Below are 17,476 nucleotides of genomic sequence, written 5' to 3'. Positions count from 1 at the left end.
AATATAAAACTTTGGTTACAATGATCGATTCCACAACTTTTGCATGAAATAAATGATGAGTTTAATCTTGAATTGTTTGATATGTCAACGGAGAGATTTGAACTCATGCTTTTATGTTTGATATTTTATTCCGGTAGTATTCTTTTGTAACTCAAGCTACTCTTGGAGGCCATCTTTAACACCTTTGCCGGTTACATTCACATAACACCCTTCAATGGAGATGCTGTTTAAATTTTTTATTTACAAAAGAAAAATCACAAGCTAGGGTTTGATTCATATTTTAAAAGAAGACAGAGATGGAAGATATGTGGTCCTAATCTATTAGTAAATTGCGTTTGTAAATTACCAAAAAAGATTTGCATAAAAAGTTTATCAAATTCATGTAGACATGAATAATTTCTCTGAAGTAAAGTATGTGTAAGACTAGAGGGTACGTAAGAATATTATAGAAAAAAATAAAGTAAAATTTAGAAAACATGGATGCTGGGTAACTAGCTAAACCACAAGTTAAAAAGGCAAAGTTGATCCTTACCACAATTTCATGGCTATGGAGTAATACTAGTATTGCGAGTTAGGCTAGAAGGAGATGGGCAATATTATATTTTAAACTAATGAGAAAGAAGATAAGGAAAGAATTGATAAATGAAAGGGGTGGCTGTGGCTGTGGCTGTGGGTTGAAGCACTTTCTTTAAAAACTTGAATGGAGTAATTGAATAGGAAAAAGAAATGCAAAATGAAAAAGAAACATAAAAATTTGATGGCCTTACGTGTGGCACTCAGAAACAGCAAGTGAAATGGGGCATCCCCATGTTATGATCCCTCTTTCATGCTGACCATGTTTTTTGTAGGATATAGTTTTGTATGCACATAGATAAATCAATAAAACTATATGTATAAATAATGATGTATTATTATGTGATTAGTATTATTTTATTTTTAATTTTTAACTATCTAATCCCATAATGACATATGGTTATTTATATACATAACACTACTTTTAATGAATAATACAATGTGTATTAAACTAAGTATATAAATAGATGTACATTCATGTATGTTATCATGTAATTGAGTATTACTGAATATTTAATGTAAAATTATCCAATCATATGATGATATATATTATGTATGTATCCATTTGTGTACTCAAAATTGATATACATAATTTTATTATAAATTAATTCCAATTATTCATTTTCTTATTTATTTATTCAAGTTTGCATATGTTTTTGTATCTATATGTGAGGTTTTGTGGAAGAAATGGAGGCTAAAGGTGGGGCTTGTGGGGTGGGAACTGGTAAATGCATAGGTTCTGCTACTAATTTTGTCATGTGAGAAGTAGACATAAGTTTTAATAGCTGGATTTTGTTTTCCAGTTAGAAATAGAGCCCATCTCCTTTGTTATCCATCCCTGTCACCGCATATGCATACAATTTGATTGACAAAAAAGAAAGATTCTAAACATTGGAATAGTAGTGTAAAAACGTTAAATGTAATTAAAATTGGGTTCTTCATAAGTATAATTTATTTGCATAGTGAAGGAAGGGAAATGCATTAAGATAACATGCTAATTTTCCATTTTAGGTAGTGAAACCTCATTGCCTTAAATAGAATAGACCAACGAGAAAGGTGAAGCCTCTAAACAACCGACAGCTTAACCCTTTATTCCTCTCTCCTCCTTTTATGCATCTGTGTATGCATATGGAGAAGAAGAAGTTGGTTTCATTTTTAAGTATATTAAGATGCTTATTATATTACAAGATAACAACACTTTTCAACTTTAACTAAGACAGTGAGAATGAGAGAAGGGAACTCTCTCTACTAATGAATAATTTTCACATCAGCTCCTCGAGAGGGGCAAAAATGGGGAGGGTTAACTCTAATCAATGCACAGTAGTTGTGTGTTTAGCAGATATAAGTGGGTCTGTCTCAAGTGACGCTGACTTCACATGCTCATCATTAATGCACGATATCTCTTCAAGATTATCCTTCTTGTTGATGAGAAAGTCTTCTAGTTTTGATGATGAAACTGGCAATATTGAACTACTAGTTGTTGTTGTTGTCGTCGTCTTAGATTGTGTAAGCTCTCTTGCTCTTTCAACTTGAAGAATCCAATCCGTTCTGCATAACACATACAGCATGAGCAACGCACATGAAGCTTGAGCTGCAAGCAAGCCAAGCCAGAGCCCAGGAAACCCCATTTTGGCCACAAACCCCATGAACATTGCCACTGGCATACCCACTAAGTAAAATGATCCCAAATTGATGTTTGCCCCGATTGTTGGCCTTGCACTTCCTCTTAACACACCACAGCCAGTCGTCTGAGGGCAATTTCCAAGCTCACAAAGCCCCGCAATGGGCAATGCTATTGCAGTCAGCTCTAGAATTTCAGCATCGTTGGTGAAAAACCTCCCCCATTGGTGCCTCATTAAGGTTGTGAACAGCATGGCCATGAGGCCTAATGCTACAGCGCAAAAAAGGGAAACAATCATTGAAATGCGGGCTTTAGCGGGGCGGTTAGCACCAAGTTCATTTCCAACTCTGGTGGAAACTCCAAGACTTAGAGATGAAGGGAAGACATAAACAAGAGAGGTGGTTTGGATGAGGATTCCCATTGAAGCAATGGTGGCTTTTGGGTTAGCAAGAAGTCCACAAAGCATTATCATAAACTCGTACCACCACCACTCAAGACAAACTGATATACAAGTTGGCACAGCCAGGGAAAGCAAAGAAGACCATCCCCTAAGGCAATCCATGCAGGGTGAAACCCATGAATCTTTATAGACACCAGAAAAATATACAGATGAAGATAGCAAGAGGAAGAGATTGAGATTAGTCCAAACCATAGCTATGGCCACCCCTGCAATGCCCATCTTGAAATGAACTACGAGAAGGAAATTGAGTGGCACATGGAGGAGTACAGAAATAGCAGAACAGTAAGTTAATGGCAACGTAATGCTTTGAGTTCTAAGATAGATGCGAAGTGGGTGAAGCAATGAAAGGAAAATGAGGTCAGGTATTGAATAAAGAATAAAAGTATGAGCCACAGAAGATATTTCTTGGTCTTGGCCACACCACAAAAGAATTCTTTTCATGTTAATCCACATGAAGGAGATTGGAATAGAAGTGGAGAGAAGGAGAAGAACAGTTCTTTGTAGAGTTAAGCCCAGAAGCTTCCACTGTTTGGCACCATAAGCTTGTCCACAAATGGGTTCCATTCCCATAGCCAAGCCGGAGATTACAGAGTAGCCAGTGATATTAGCAAAACCGATGGAAAGAGAGCCACCAGCAAGCTCAATTTCACCAAGATATCCAAGGAAGAGCATGGAGATCATGGCCCTTGAATACATAAGTAGACCAGTGATAGTTGTAGGGCCAGAAATCTTACCAATGGCTTTGATTTCTTCAAAGACCTGATGAATGCAATATATACGTATACATCAGTCTTACATAATATAGTCGATAAATAAGTAACATTGACAACAAGCATATATATTTATGAGTTCTCACCTCAGAAGGATTTGGCCATCTACTTAGTTGGTCTTCTTCTTCCATGTCCTCGTTGGAATCTAGAAAATGGGTTTTATTGGTAGAGAAAAATGAGGATGGTTAAGAAGGCTTCGAATTACACATAAGTAGGCAGCTGGGTAGAAATATATGGGATAAAGAGATACAAGTGTATAAAAGGTTGAAATAACGAGAGTCTCAGAAGGTTGTTTATGTTTATGTTTGATGGGTTTTGGTTTTTGAATGCTAAGTATGCAAGACGAGATGTGTATATATACAAGAAGATGTTGGGCCCGACTGCTTGGGTTCTGATGAACGTGTCCTGTATATAACAAGTGAACTTAAGAAAAAGCGAATACTGAGAAAATGCTTTTGAAGTTTGGGGTGGGGGGCCGCCCTCCTCTCTCTCTTTTCTCTGCCATGAAAGGTAGCCACTTCGTATTAATAATAATATATATATCAATTTCAAGCGAGCCATTTGGGTGTCAATATTGGATGGTTTAATTGTTTTTCACCGCCAAAACCTGTTTTCTCCATAAATTCGTTTGGTCTTAGTTTAATGGAGGGACCTTTATGGGGTTTAGTCGATGGTGGGTTTAGTTTAGTTGACGTTAAAGTACTCATTTTTTAATTCAGTGGATAATATTCTTTAAACTGGTATAATAAAAGAGATAACATTTTCATAATTAATGCAAAATTGCCAAGTGTGGTGGATACAGAAGCTATTAGATTTCTGGTTGTGAAATGACAAAGGCACATATATATTTGGTACCTTTACAAGGATGGTGAATAAAAATGTTTGCATGTTGAGGGGCATACAGGCAGCCATGCATGTTCCTTCCATTCTTCTACAACCCATGTGATTAAACCCATCCCTTCACGACCCTTTTGTTTTCTACAAACAAACTTGAACATAAAAACATCGCTCAAATACTTTCCCAACTTGAGAAAGAAAAGTTTTTGGCCCCATTTCTAGCTTTTGCCTTACTTAACGATGGGTATGGTTATGGACGCCATATTGAACTCAATATTATTATATACAATCATGTAATAATTTGTGGTGGAGGTTTTCTTTATCTAAGAAGTGGAACAGAAATGGCTAAGATTTGTATTGGAGTCAGATTTGTTTAGATCCTAAATCTATACAAAATCATTCTAAACAATTTATTTTTGCTTGCTTTCATGGTGGGGTTCATCTTTAGGGCATACTAATCATAAAGCACAATCTTCAACTAGCCTGTTCAGTTATAATACAAAATAGTTGAAGCAGATAGAGCTGAGAAATCCGCCCCATATGATGAATATACAAGTGGGGTTAAGGGAAAAGAGAAGAGTAGGAGTGGATGTTGTGTTATGAAAGGGACCACAGACTGTATTAATGGAGATGACAGTAGATAGATGGCTGCTTAGAGAACCGGCAGATGGAAGAAAGGAAACATGAAGAGACGATTACGTGCTCCAATTGCAGCCATTTAATTTGTATCCCCTTTCTCACAACAAATTTCAGACTGTCTCTCTGTAGGAGAGAGCCTTTGCACTTTCTGTGACTCTGAACAGACAGTTGCAGTCTCCCATCCATCACCCTTAAATTATTTTAACCTTTCTATTTACTCACAGTTTCAGTTTTGATTCTTGAGTTTAAGGTGCTTGATTAATCAGTAATTATTATTTTTAAAGAGATTTCGAATTTAGCATCCTGATTAGGAAGTTGGGTTCACAAAAGATAGATCACCATCAGACTGTAGTGATAGATATTGACATGTTCTTGGATCACATGGTGATGCCATTCTTTTGCACAGTTAATCAGAAACCAATTTTACACCAAGTTGTTGTTGCAGTGGAGTTCAGACAGAATTTATCTATTTATTTAAACACAATTCCAAAACCAAGTTTCAATGGAGGAGGAAAGGGATATACAACAGTGACAAGACCTTTCAAGATAAAGATTATGCTTCTCTAGAAACTCGAACAAATTCACAGATTCCTTCTTTGATAAACTTCCATTTTCCTTTTCCTGAAAAGGGCGGTTGATGCTTGGTTTTCAGGAGAAGATATTATCCCCACAAATGCCCACAAATTTCTCCCTCTCTCTCTCTTCAACTAATTCACTTCAGCAAATACAACAGGACAATATGCATGCAATCAAACTATGGGTCCACAATTTAAATAAACAAAATAAGTATACAGATGAAATGTTATGATATGATTGAATGATTTTAAATTAAAAATCAACACATAATCACATGATAACATATCATTCGAGTATCTGTTTTACGTACTCAAAGTGTATACCTGTAACATTGCTTGAATGTATGCCGCTACATTGGAGGAATTAAAGCAAACCAGGCTTTCATAGATAGTGATAAGGGCAACAAACACAAGAATTTATTCCACAGTTCAGATGCAAGCAGGAAAGAGGAGGAAAGGAAGATGGAACAATTATAAAGGGAGGTCTTCCATAAAATTAAATGGAACTTTGCCAAAAAAAATCAGGGCATAAAAAAAAGCATGTCTCCATCAAGGTTTCAATCAAAGCAACTCGCATACTAACTGTTGGGCACCAAGCACATTTCACCACATTCATACAACATATTTTCAGGCACAGAGATGAGATTCCAATACATTAAGATAGCACCACCAATGGGCAATCAACTTTGGCTTTTAATAATATTTAAGTTTTTCACCAAGAATCAGCTTATCTTGACTGGTAAGTTCTCTTGGCAGTAATACTGGGATCCACAACTTATGCTTCACTTACTTTTCCTTGACTAATTAACCATAAAGCCACATTTCCGGGATGTAACAGTAAAGTAATGCTTTATTGATTTTAAATAGCTCGTCCCTATGAACCTTTTAGCTGTTATAATGTGTCCTATGTACCTTTTAGCTGCTATCATGTGTAAGTATTGATATGTCTTTATGTGGGGTTAAAAAGAAGATTAAAATAAATTGTTTATCTTCACTCTTTCTACACGTGTCACACAATCGCAACAGGAAGTGAAACAAAGCAGCCGCTAGGCCCCCTAGTAATTTGAATACCAAAATAGATAAATGAAAAAAAAAAACAACTCAAAGATAAAACTCTAATGTAAATGATTTTCAATGGAAAAATAATTATATGCAAATAATTTTATAATCAATAGAAGTAACAATAGCTATATACAAATTCCTGCTGACATTAACTGTGCTGAAACACATTGTACAAAAAATATGGGTACAACACAATACCTCAAATGATGGCCCTGGGCTTTTGAGCACTAGATCGAGGAATAGCTAAGACTGCTATAAGTCCACCAGCTAACGCTGCAATTGCCCCAACAGCAAAGGCTGGTGAATTTCCTCCACCAAATAGCTGATCCCAAGGTCCACTACCCACAGACACCACCACCTGTTGTCACCACCATAATGTCAATGACCTAAATACTGAAAACATACATTAGTTTGAATAAGATGCTATGAAATGTTTTTAAGACACAAGATTGAGATCACAAATGCATCTGTTAGGACTCGTGTACCATTGCAGGAACAACAAGGCTGGACGTACAGGTGGCACAAAAAGGAGTGAGGCTAGTTCACAAAAACGAATGAGGACGACATGGAAAAGAAGAAACACGTGGCAGGTGATGAAAGGACTTTATGGAGATTGTTGGGCAGTTAGAGGTGAAGCAAAATAAGAGAGTAATAGATGAAAGTGGAGGGGAATTAAGAAGAGAATTTTACAGAAAATAGAGGGAGAGAGTTTTGCCACTTCAGACCAATAAAGTGGTTTTGTGGTTGTTTTTGCTTGTGTGTAGCTGTATTGTATATAGAGCATCCGTTATTCACAATTTCTGTAATTATTTGCCTGAGCCAATACAAACACTACTCATTACAGTCAATTCTTCTGTTTATTCTTGAACTTGTTGATTGTTTTCACTTGATAATTGTTGATCTTTGCTGGGCATCTAACAACATCAAAGCATTTTGAGCCTACAAATCAACATTAGATTTCCTTATTAAAAGTTGTTTCTTAATTCTACATCCATCAGACTAATTGATTTAGCTTAACAAATCAAACATTTGAAGCAAAAAATGTTGCAACTATCTGAAGATTCAGCAGAAAAAAATTGTCATCCTTCTGCAGAGCTATATAATCAATATAGCAATTGATATGAAGAGTTTCAAGAGTAATAAAAAGAATAAGGCTTGTAATTGTAGAGAACAGATCTGGTTCAGAAGTATAATATTGCCTTGTACCAAAGGGGGAACTCTTTCACAAAAATGAAAATAAATATTAATGAAGTTTGTGGACAAACATAGTCTCTGACAATAATGTGACAGATATATCAAGATATTTTTGTTATGCTTAGTTTCCCACAGAATTTTCACAATAACTATAATTAAGTTCCTAACCTCCCAAAATATTTTAGTGGTTAATGACTAAGCCTCCAGATACTCAATTTTGTGCTCAAAGAATCAAGTAAGCCAAGGAAAATGTTTAAGAAAATGAAAAATAATACCAATTCAATTAGGAAAAGACATGAAATTTACATCATCAGAGTACCAGACTTGATAAGTGACTTTCTTTTAGCTTGAGAAATAGTTATGCTTTCACCATTCTTGACTGTAACATACTACTTACAGTGATGAGGGTAGGAAAAGTTAGGGGAAACTAAAACAGACAACTCACCATATCATCTAAAATAGATCAATTTACAAACATTCCCAATCATTAAAATCGTAATTCTTTTTTTTAATAGAAAAAAGAATAATTGGATTCTATTAAATGCTCATTCATCAGGATCATGTGAAGTTTAAACTTCTTAGAAGTAAAGTTTTCAATGAAAGTCTGTCAGCATTTAAACTTTTATACTTTAAGAGAAAGCAAAAGAACGGAGAGGTAAGAAGTAAATTTTGATCAAGTTTTATGCCTTCCAAACCTCATTCAAACAATTTGAAGTTGGATTTAAACTGACTGCTAGAAATTAATAGTGACTCATTGTAAATTATGCCATCTCAAAAACTTTATTGGAAACGTAATGACAGTTAGAAAAAAATAAAATTGCTATCTTATCCTGACCTAAAGGCCGTAAACTATTGCTAAAGAGGAAATTGAAAGTTCCATCATATTTTTTAAAATAGTAATATAAAGCTCAGAAATTTGAATAACTCTTTATGTTCACTGTATTAGCATTGTTTAAGGGATTAAACCATGAATTGGTTTACTGAAACATGAGATCTCATATTAAATCATCATAAATCATTAGTTTATCAAATATACAGAAATCAAAAACCATATTTAAAACAAGAGATTGCTTTGAAAGGAGAGGCTCAGCATAATTAAATTGCATCCCATTTTCTAAACAGACACAATAATGGAATGCAAACAATAATCCCATCATGATCTGACAAATTTGAAAGTGATTCCACCAGGTGGAATCATCATATCAGGACAGAATAATCAACCTGTTAGACTTTGTTAACAAATGAAATTGCATGCAAAGTTCATTACAGACTTGCCTCCAGGGTGCAATAGGACAGTATGACTTCTTTAACCTCACTCTTCAGTATTGGCACATGATTTCCCTCTTAATATTAGTTCCAGTAATTAATGGTATGTGCAAATGCTTTTGACACTTCCAAAAGGGCTTTCAAGCAGTCAAAACAGCTTTATGTCATTTTTGTACCATTTGGTTGGGAACGGATATGAGTACTTTTTAGAAAAGCACATAATAGATTTTTTCTATTAAAGAATACAGAACAAAAAAGAAATACAAAATGATTCGGTAAAAAATAACTTAACGTACTTTTACCAAAAGCACATCCACTCAAAAGAGATTCTTACGAAAATAATCTCAAACACACCCTAGATCGAACACCTTTTCTAGTTAACCAATTTAAGCTGTATTGAGATGTTTTTAAGCAGTAATATACTGAAGAATTCTATCTCTAAAATTCAAAACTCATGACATCTGGCGAAGGTATGTTGTGCATACATTATTCTCATAAATAAGTAATTGAAACAGTTTGCCATTATCACTATCAAGATAATTACCTTATGTCAATTTAGGTAAGAATTGCAAAAATAAATAGAATAAGTGATTAATAAATGCCAGCAAGAAAAAAAAAGGTTAGAGCAACGTGATACCTGTGGGATCACAATTGCCAGATTCAGAACACCCAGAGACAAACCTGAAAGTATCAACCAGCATCAAAAGCAGTTCTATGGCCACATCTCTAAAGTTAAATCTATAAATATAACGGAAGAAATACCACCTTGGCCAAGTCCCAAAGCTTCGATACGTGTAGAAATCAAGGCATATGGAACACTGTAAGTGATCTGCAATGAAAGATTTTAATTACACATAATATTCACAAAATAAGATTTTGTATGTTGTCACTAAAGAATTAATTAGATCAAAACGTCAGCAAAACCAACTAGTTTGCCTTCCCTCTCCTGCAAAATGCTTGGATCAGAAAATTAGCACAATTAACTACTCTGCCTCTTCTCAAAAGAAGTCAGGTCCCTCCTACACTAAAACCAACAAATCTGCCTTCCCTCTCCCACAAAATGCTTGGATCAGAAAATTAGCACAATTAACTACTCTGCCTCTTTTACAAAAGAAGTCAGGTCCCTCCCAACCTGGGTCTGTTCTAGCAGATGATCTCCTAGGACAAAAAAGCAATAAATTTCTTTCCAACCCATTCAGTCTACAGGCTCTTCTCCAGAAGATTTGCAATTTTCTCTACACTCCTTAAAAAGCATATTTTGATGGATCATACTAAGAGATGGATCATATTTTAAATTCATTAGTTAAGATGATCACCAAGTTCAGGTTAATTAATAGTTGATCTTTTGAATTCCTAGGCCAATAAGACATTGATAAAGCAGGGTCCAACTTAGAAGTTTCAATTTCAATAGTTTCTTTGTCCATTTAATATTATAGAAAACCTATACACAATTGGTAGGAGGAACTGAGTAACTTACCGCCAACGGAACACCCAGAATTGTAAAGATTATCAGTGCAGCAATTACAATGCCATCTGGTGGAAGATCAAAGCCTATATAGTCCATATTTTTTGCCACAAAGGAGATTATGAGCATCACAAGAAAACAAAGGGCCATGAGGACGTCTGAAAGTCCCCATACAAAACCAGCCCCCCATTTCCTGCAAAGCTTCTCCATGAGCACTGAAGTTATTCCAAGAACAACTGAATTTAACATCAGACCAAGCGCACCCATTCTAACTCCAACATTATAATTCTGCCCTTCATTTGGCTTGCCCCCATAGATCTCTCTACCCATCCAATCAGTATCAAAGAGAAGAAACGGAAACCATCCAATCCATGTCAGAGCTGTGACAAACAATATTATCCATATGGTTCCCGAGAAATATCTAAAAGTTCCAAACAATTCCCAAAGAAAAGCCTCTTCTGATTGGCCTGAGTGTTCAGGCCCTTCTTCTGCAAAGGGAGTGGATCTGACACGTGAACCTAGAGGCACTTCCTTAGCTGCTGAGATACTTATAAATGTAGTAATTGAAATAAAAACAATGTCAATATAGAAAGCAGACTTGAGATTGGCGCAGTCAGCATTGCATGCAGAGGTAACAGTAAAAGGCAGAATCTTGTACCAACCACTGAATGATCCAGTGGCATACCCAAAAATATTACCAATAGCCATGAAAAGCGAGAAGTAGGCATTTGCCACTCGTGTCCTCCGATGATCATTCCCTAACATGACAAAAATTCACCAAAAAACCAAATATCAATTCGTTGTTTGATGTGTAATCTTGATTCTTTTTATCTTTTCAGCTGGATCCATAATTAGTTTGATATTGCATATGGAATGTGAATGCACATCCATAAATGAATTGCTATTATAACTTCATTTATGAGCATTTATAGGAAAATCCGCTCGATCAGTTTCCAATTGAGAAATAAAGATGGGACTTTTCTTGATTAATTCTGTACACATGAACAAAGGAAGACACTCTGTAAAGACAGAATAGTCATTTTAACAGTATATCCGGCAACAATATTAAAATCTCTAAAATAGTGAAAAGCAGCAAGCAGGCAGCAACAATCATTTGTACCAAATAAATAAAATATCGTAATTTTATGATCACTTCCTCCAGGCTTTTATTTAATTCTTAAAATAGTTCGAAAAAAACGAGAGATATCCTATTTTTAAATTTTAATAATCCAATAATCAGTAAAAACAAATTGAACTCTAATTTAATTTTAGGATTAATTCTACAAATTGTACTAAAAAATAATAAAATGAAAGTCGTACCAGTGAGATCAGCAAGGAGAGCTCTACAGGGACCTTGAGTCATATTATTGGCGACATCAAGAATCCAAAATCCGAACACGAACACGGCGATCGCTCTGGGTTTAGAATCGCCCCTATCGCCGAACAACCACCCGATGTCGGCGGAATGCCCGATTAGCAATACAGCTACAGCAATCAAAGTGGAACCGCCGACAATAAACGGTCTCCGACGACCAAATCGGCTACTGCAGCGGTCGCTTAAGTGACCAACCAAAGGCTGGACCAGAAGGCCGGAAAGCGGGCCGCAGAGCCAGATAATACTGGCCCAGGCGTGAGGAATTCCAAGCTCTTGCACATACGGAGTTAGAAGAGACAACTGGAGAGCCCAACCGAATTGTATACCACACGCCACGGAAGCTACTTTAAGAAGCTGACGTAGAGGAACCTTGGCTCGAGCCGCCGGCCGCGATGTTGATGATCGTCCCCCGCCACGGTGCCGCTCAGCTTCCGAGATTGGCATCCGGTTTAGTTTTCTATAATTGGACCAGTTCTGAGTTTGGAAATGGCGTATCCAAAACAGGTGACGTTATCGGTGACAGGAGGCAGGTGGTGGACAGTGAAGAGGTAAACGAATTAAAATTAGGCTTATCGTTTAAGTTAATTACGGGAAAAACCAACCCCGAGCAGGCTGAGAGCAAGGATACAGGAGATTGACTCCCATGGAAAATTAAAAATTTACGATAAAAAAGAAAGGGCAATTATATGTACGATACTCTGTTTGGGAAGGTACAACTGCCATTTGTAGGGTAGTTAAATGACGAAAAGGACCTCGTAATCATAGATAAGAGATGTTATTCGGGTGATTCAGAGATGGTTTTGGAGTAGACAAGCTTTAAGTGGTTAACGTCGTTGTGTCTCGTGATGTTTGAGTTATGGGTCGGGAAGCGTGATGAGCATTAGGTAAGCCTTAAGCGTCTCAATTTCGGTGGGTCACAGCTGGGATTGGGTTGCCATTGTTGAAGTTTGAATCCGAACCCACCCATAGTGGGTTTGCCTTTAATTCGAATTTAAATCTAATTATATTAAAATTTGTTAAATTTAAAATTAAATTCAAGCTAATTTTTATAAATTAATTTAAATTTAAGTTTAATTTAGTTAAAAACCATCTATAAAATAAATTTATTATAAATTTTAAGATTATACTATTGTAATTAATTAATTCAAGTACTTGACAAAATTATTTTTTTAATAGTTGATAAAAATATTCTTTAATTAATGAGATTATTAAAATAATTATGCGTTCACACGATTGGATATCTAAAAACAAAGGATTACAATACCTATATAAAGATTTTAAACTACTCAACTTATTAAAGACATAATTTTGAAAAATAATACGACGTGAACCAGTGATAATTGAATTAATTATTATTTTATTTATTTATTTCGTAAATTAAAATTTGTAAGTTACACATGTTGTATTTTTTACTCTAAATCAATAATACATATAAATTATTCATTTATAACTTGTGTTAAAATTTTATTTCTACTTACTAAATATATACAAATAAATATAATTATTTTAACATATTATAATTGATAAATTAAATTAAGTAAGTGATAAAATTAAATTCATAAATATAATATAATTATAAAAATATAATAAATGTTAATGATTAGGCCAGGGCCCAGTCCTGGGCATGGTCCGTTAAAGGCTTGTTAGGCCCAACCTCCATTTGCCCAACCTTAAACATAACTAGAGGATGTATAATATATATATATCGTCCAAAAGGGTAGGAAATTGTAAATAGGACAAACCTTTGGTGCCCAAATTAATTGTAAAAGCTTAGACAATTATCATGTAACCTTGTGCTACAAAAGGTGGATTCAAATCAAGCCTAATCCAAATAATCACTAGTTTGAGCTTAACTCGAATTTATAATAACAAACTCAAGAGTAAATTCAACCTACTTAAGTTGATCGGTTTGTGACATCAGAAAAGAAGATTCATCACTTAAAAAATAAAAAAAGAATTATCGACAACACAAATTTTGATGTGAAGATGTCGACAAAACATCAATCTCAAATCAAACTCAGTTGAATATTCAACTTAAAGTTTTGATGTACCAAATATCAATTTAAGTACAAGCTAGCTTGAATTATGTTCACTCTCGAAGAGACGGGGGTCAAAAAAGGACAACTGACTTTCTTTGACCTAAAAAAAAAATCCAAAAGTTTTGTATATATACAATTGCCTTTTCTATTATATGGATAATGCTATGTGATATATAAAATGTATTTTCAATCTTTGAACAAGTAAACAAGTAGAATTGGATTCGAATTGGACTTATTCAAACTCAAAAATGAGTTTGACTCGAATGAATCTAAAACAAATTTGATTCAAATGAATTTGAGTTTGAGCTCAAATTTGAAAGTTAAAATTCGAGTTTGAACTTGAGTTTGAGGGGTGTTCGGCTCGTCAAGCTCACAAACTTGAAAAAATTTGATATAAATTAACTAATATGACATTATTTTGATTAATACGCATTAAAACACTATTATTTTAGTTATTTTTTTGTTTAGTTACAGTAACTCAATGTTTGACTTGATTCGAACTCGAACTTGACTCTTTTTAAGCGAATTGAGATTGAACAACTTAAAAGAAGCTTGACATGCTCGATTTCAAGTTCAACTCCCTTCAAACTGAGCTAAATTTGAGCTTAAACGAACTCAAATTTAACTTAACTCGAATCCAATTTTATAAACAAGTGGCAGAGGCAAACTAAGTGAGGGAGAGTTATTCATGTTTCTCACATGCTCACCTTTTTCTCCACAACATTGTCAACCCTCCTCCATCTTCATTTCATATTGTTATTAGGGTATTCCGTTGGTATCAAAACATTGTCATTTCCAACTGCCTATGCCATCGGCGGTTCACAGACTTTAAAAAGACAGCGGATCGCAGGCTTCTAGAAAATTTGCCCGTTTGTTTAAGTGCGTGTACATAGAATTTTCTTCACATTGCTCTGGCGGTGGCCTCTCTCTCTTCACCCTCACTCACAGTCAAAGTCACTCCCACACCGAAAGGCCATAAATCAAAACTCAACTCTTCTGAATGAATACCGATGCAGCAATTAATACATACATCACCGCCTAAAAAAATTAACCATAACCCCTGGCTTTACCTTTACCCCTATATAATCTCTGGCTTTCCAGGCTCTCAAAAATATGGCAACAGGTCAGCCAAGCGTTCATCTGAACTTTCAGGCATTCTTGAATGGATGGCTTATTCGTCTACATGATTTGTTTGATCAGCTTAGTGTTGCAGTCAGACCAGAAAATATTCACAAAAGTGATGATCAACATCAAACCCTGATTGATCAAGTTTTACTTCATTATAAACAGTACAATGAAGAGAAATCTATAGCAGCTAGAGAAGATGTGTTTCTCTTATTTTCTCCACCGTGGTTCACTTCTTTCGAAAGAGCTTTACTCTGGATTGGTGGCTTCAAACCATCCTTGGTTTTCAAAATACTAAACGGCGCCGTCAAGGACCTGACGGAGGAGCAACAAATTAGGATGGAGATAGTGAAAGCAGAGACGAGAAGTGAAGAACGAGAGCTGACACAGACCATGGCGATGATACAAGAGAACATAGCAGCAGGCCCACTGCTGATATTGGCGAGGCGTGCTCAAAATATGGTAGATGGTGAGGCATCAGCTGAACGAGAAGCAGCCATGAGAACACTGCATACTGGAATGCTGGTGGCCTTAGAAACAGCCGATGGGCTTCGTGCGAAGACGGTAAGGAAGGTTCTAGAGATTCTCTCTCCAATACAGACAGTTCAGCTTTTGGCGGGAACCGCTGAATTTGAATTAAGAATTAGAAGATCAGGATTGGAGTGGGATCAACGAAGGGTGAACAGCGAATAAGAGTGGCCCAACCGATCATAATTTTAACTTAGGCATAATTTCTTGTAACCCACGAGCACCAATCCGACGATAAAAATTTGCGAGTATTGTTTTCTTTTCGTGATTCAGAGCATAAAGAAAATTTCTATTTTCGTTCCCCACTTCTCTTAAACTTCAACTTTGGTACCAGAAACTTGTTTTGTCAATTAGATCAACTAAAACGTATTGCATTGCGAAATTCATGCGTGGACGGGCAAACGGCAAACGGCAAACGGCAAACGGCAAACGGACAATCTCGATGGTAAATATTGTGGGCAGGTGAGAGAGAAAGTGAAAGTAAACATGACAAGTTGAATAGGATTTGGCCTGACTAATATTTCCTAAACTTCAGTTAGGTACTGAATGTACAGTTTTATTTGTTTAATATGAGTAATTTAATTTTAAAAAATGATTAAATTTAAATAAGGTATTCATGTTAAAAAGGGAAAAAATAATTATAAACTACATTATTTAAATTACAGTTTAATCACTAAAATTATATGTGTAAATAAATTTTATTAATTTATTTGTATAAATTAATATGATAATATATGATTAGATAATATAATTATTTATTTTTTATTTTAAAATCCCTTAATTATATATTTTATATTAAATTATCTAAATAAATTAATAAAATTTATTTTTACTTTTTATACATAATTTTATACACAAATAATGATATATCATCATGTGATTAAATAATTAAAAATAAAGATAAAATATCTTAATCACATAATAATATTATTAATTATATATAAAATTATATACGAAAATTATATATATAGTTTTATTATTTTATATTTGTATTTGAGTAATGTTATATGTACCTATTTTTTGTACATAATTTATGTATACAGTGATGTGTCATCATGTTATTAGCTGATTTTAAAACATGTGTCATTATATGATAAAAAAAATCCAATCATATAATAATATCTCATCTATATATATAAATTATATACCAAAAATAGATACACATAGTTTTATTGTTTATATATATATATATATATATATATATATATATATATATATATATATATATATATATATATATATATATATCTCACCGCCATAAAAATTTTATCCTTGCAACTAAATAATTTATTTTATTAATAAACAAATTATTAACTAACTGACAACCGTGGCATTCCCCTTATGTTGGTAAGCCATAACTACGTAAAGGCAGGACTGTCTCTGCCTCTACTTCTTCCTATTCACCAGCATCAGCTGATCAATATCAGCGTGGCTCACATAACCCAACGGACTCCAAACTTTGTACTCAATTTCCAAACATTCTTCAGTGGCTGGTTAATTGGTCAGCAGAACTTTTTTGATCACCTCCTCTCAGCAACTTCACCAGAAAATATTCGCAACAATGAGCAACACCAGGACTTGATCGATCAAGTTCTTTCTCATTACCAACAATATTACGAAGAGAAGTCATCAACAGCAAGAGAAGATGTATTTCTCCTCCGTGGTTCACTTCCTACGAAAGACTTTTCCTTTGGCTTGGCGGGTTTAAACCATCCTTTCTTTTCACGCTGCTTTACAGCTCAGTCAAGGACTTGACGGCTAAGCAAGAACATCAAATGGAGAGTAGAAGGGGATACAAGAAGGGAGGAGAGAGAGCTATCAGAGACAATGGCGAAGATTCAAGAGAGAGTAGCAACACCACCGGTGTAGAATGTAGCCAGGAATTTTGTATATTCAGTGGAGGGTGAGGACTCAGAAGCAGAGACGGCCAAGAGATGAGAAAACTGT

General features: G+C 35.0%; 3 protein-coding genes across 6 annotated transcripts; 1 reads left to right on the top strand and 2 right to left on the bottom strand.

Moving 5' to 3' along the window:
- Window positions 1-1,493: 1,493 nt before the first annotated feature.
- LOC123229454 (protein DETOXIFICATION 48-like) lies at window positions 1,494-3,820 on the bottom strand. Its single transcript, XM_044655265.1, has 2 exons — window positions 3,511-3,820; window positions 1,494-3,413 (listed from the first exon to the last, which is right to left on the bottom strand). Exons 1-2 carry the CDS (start codon window positions 3,553-3,555, stop codon window positions 1,884-1,886), a joined length of 1,575 nt encoding a protein of 524 aa, XP_044511200.1. The 5' UTR covers window positions 3,556-3,820; the 3' UTR covers window positions 1,494-1,883.
- Window positions 3,821-5,350: 1,530 nt separating this feature from the next.
- LOC123229455 (sucrose transport protein SUC4-like) lies at window positions 5,351-12,651 on the bottom strand. 4 transcript variants are annotated; one of them, XM_044655266.1, is made up of 6 exons: window positions 11,783-12,648; window positions 10,475-11,220; window positions 9,763-9,826; window positions 9,635-9,678; window positions 6,736-6,895; window positions 5,351-5,615 (listed from the first exon to the last, which is right to left on the bottom strand). In XM_044655266.1, exons 1-5 carry the CDS (start codon window positions 12,279-12,281, stop codon window positions 6,737-6,739), a joined length of 1,512 nt encoding a protein of 503 aa, XP_044511201.1. In that variant the 5' UTR covers window positions 12,282-12,648; the 3' UTR covers window positions 5,351-5,615; window position 6,736. The 4 variants fall into 4 exon arrangements, with proteins under 4 accessions (XP_044511201.1, XP_044511202.1, XP_044511203.1 ...); XM_044655267.1 differs by having other exon boundaries at window positions 5,351-5,607; XM_044655268.1 differs by having other exon boundaries at window positions 5,351-5,521.
- Window positions 12,652-14,801: 2,150 nt separating this feature from the next.
- Window positions 14,802-15,817, top strand: LOC123230171 (protein RESPONSE TO ABA AND SALT 1-like). Its single transcript, XM_044656318.1, has one exon. It carries the CDS (start codon window positions 14,990-14,992, stop codon window positions 15,692-15,694), a length of 705 nt encoding a protein of 234 aa, XP_044512253.1. The 5' UTR covers window positions 14,802-14,989; the 3' UTR covers window positions 15,695-15,817.
- The last annotated feature ends 1,659 nt before the right edge of the window (window positions 15,818-17,476 follow it).

This window comes from Mangifera indica, chromosome 11 (genome assembly GCF_011075055.1).
Source record: "Mangifera indica cultivar Alphonso chromosome 11, CATAS_Mindica_2.1, whole genome shotgun sequence".
Lineage (NCBI taxonomy): Eukaryota > Viridiplantae > Streptophyta > Magnoliopsida > Sapindales > Anacardiaceae > Mangifera > Mangifera indica.
The sequence above is the reverse complement of the archived record's forward strand: the minus strand, read 5'-3'. Positions and strand labels throughout refer to the sequence as shown.

Excerpts from the sequence above, each read along its gene's own strand:
- LOC123229455 (XM_044655266.1), bottom strand. The coding sequence starts at position 12,281 with ATGCCAATCTCGGAAGCTGAGCGGCACCGTGGCGGGGGACGATCATCA. Across the intron at positions 9,827-10,474 it reads TTCTGGGTGTTCCGTTGGCG|ATCACTTACAGTGTTCCATA; the intron begins GTAAGTTACTCA and ends CTTTCATTGCAG. Across the intron at positions 9,679-9,762 it reads AGCTTTGGGACTTGGCCAAG|GTTTGTCTCTGGGTGTTCTG; the intron begins GTGGTATTTCTT and ends TGATACTTTCAG.
- LOC123230171 (XM_044656318.1), top strand. The coding sequence starts at position 14,990 with ATGGCAACAGGTCAGCCAAGCGTTCATCTGAACTTTCAGGCATTCTTG.
- LOC123229454 (XM_044655265.1), bottom strand. The coding sequence starts at position 3,555 with ATGGAAGAAGAAGACCAACTAAGTAGATGGCCAAATCCTTCTGAG. Across the intron at positions 3,414-3,510 it reads GATGGCCAAATCCTTCTGAG|GTCTTTGAAGAAATCAAAGC; the intron begins GTGAGAACTCAT and ends TGCATTCATCAG.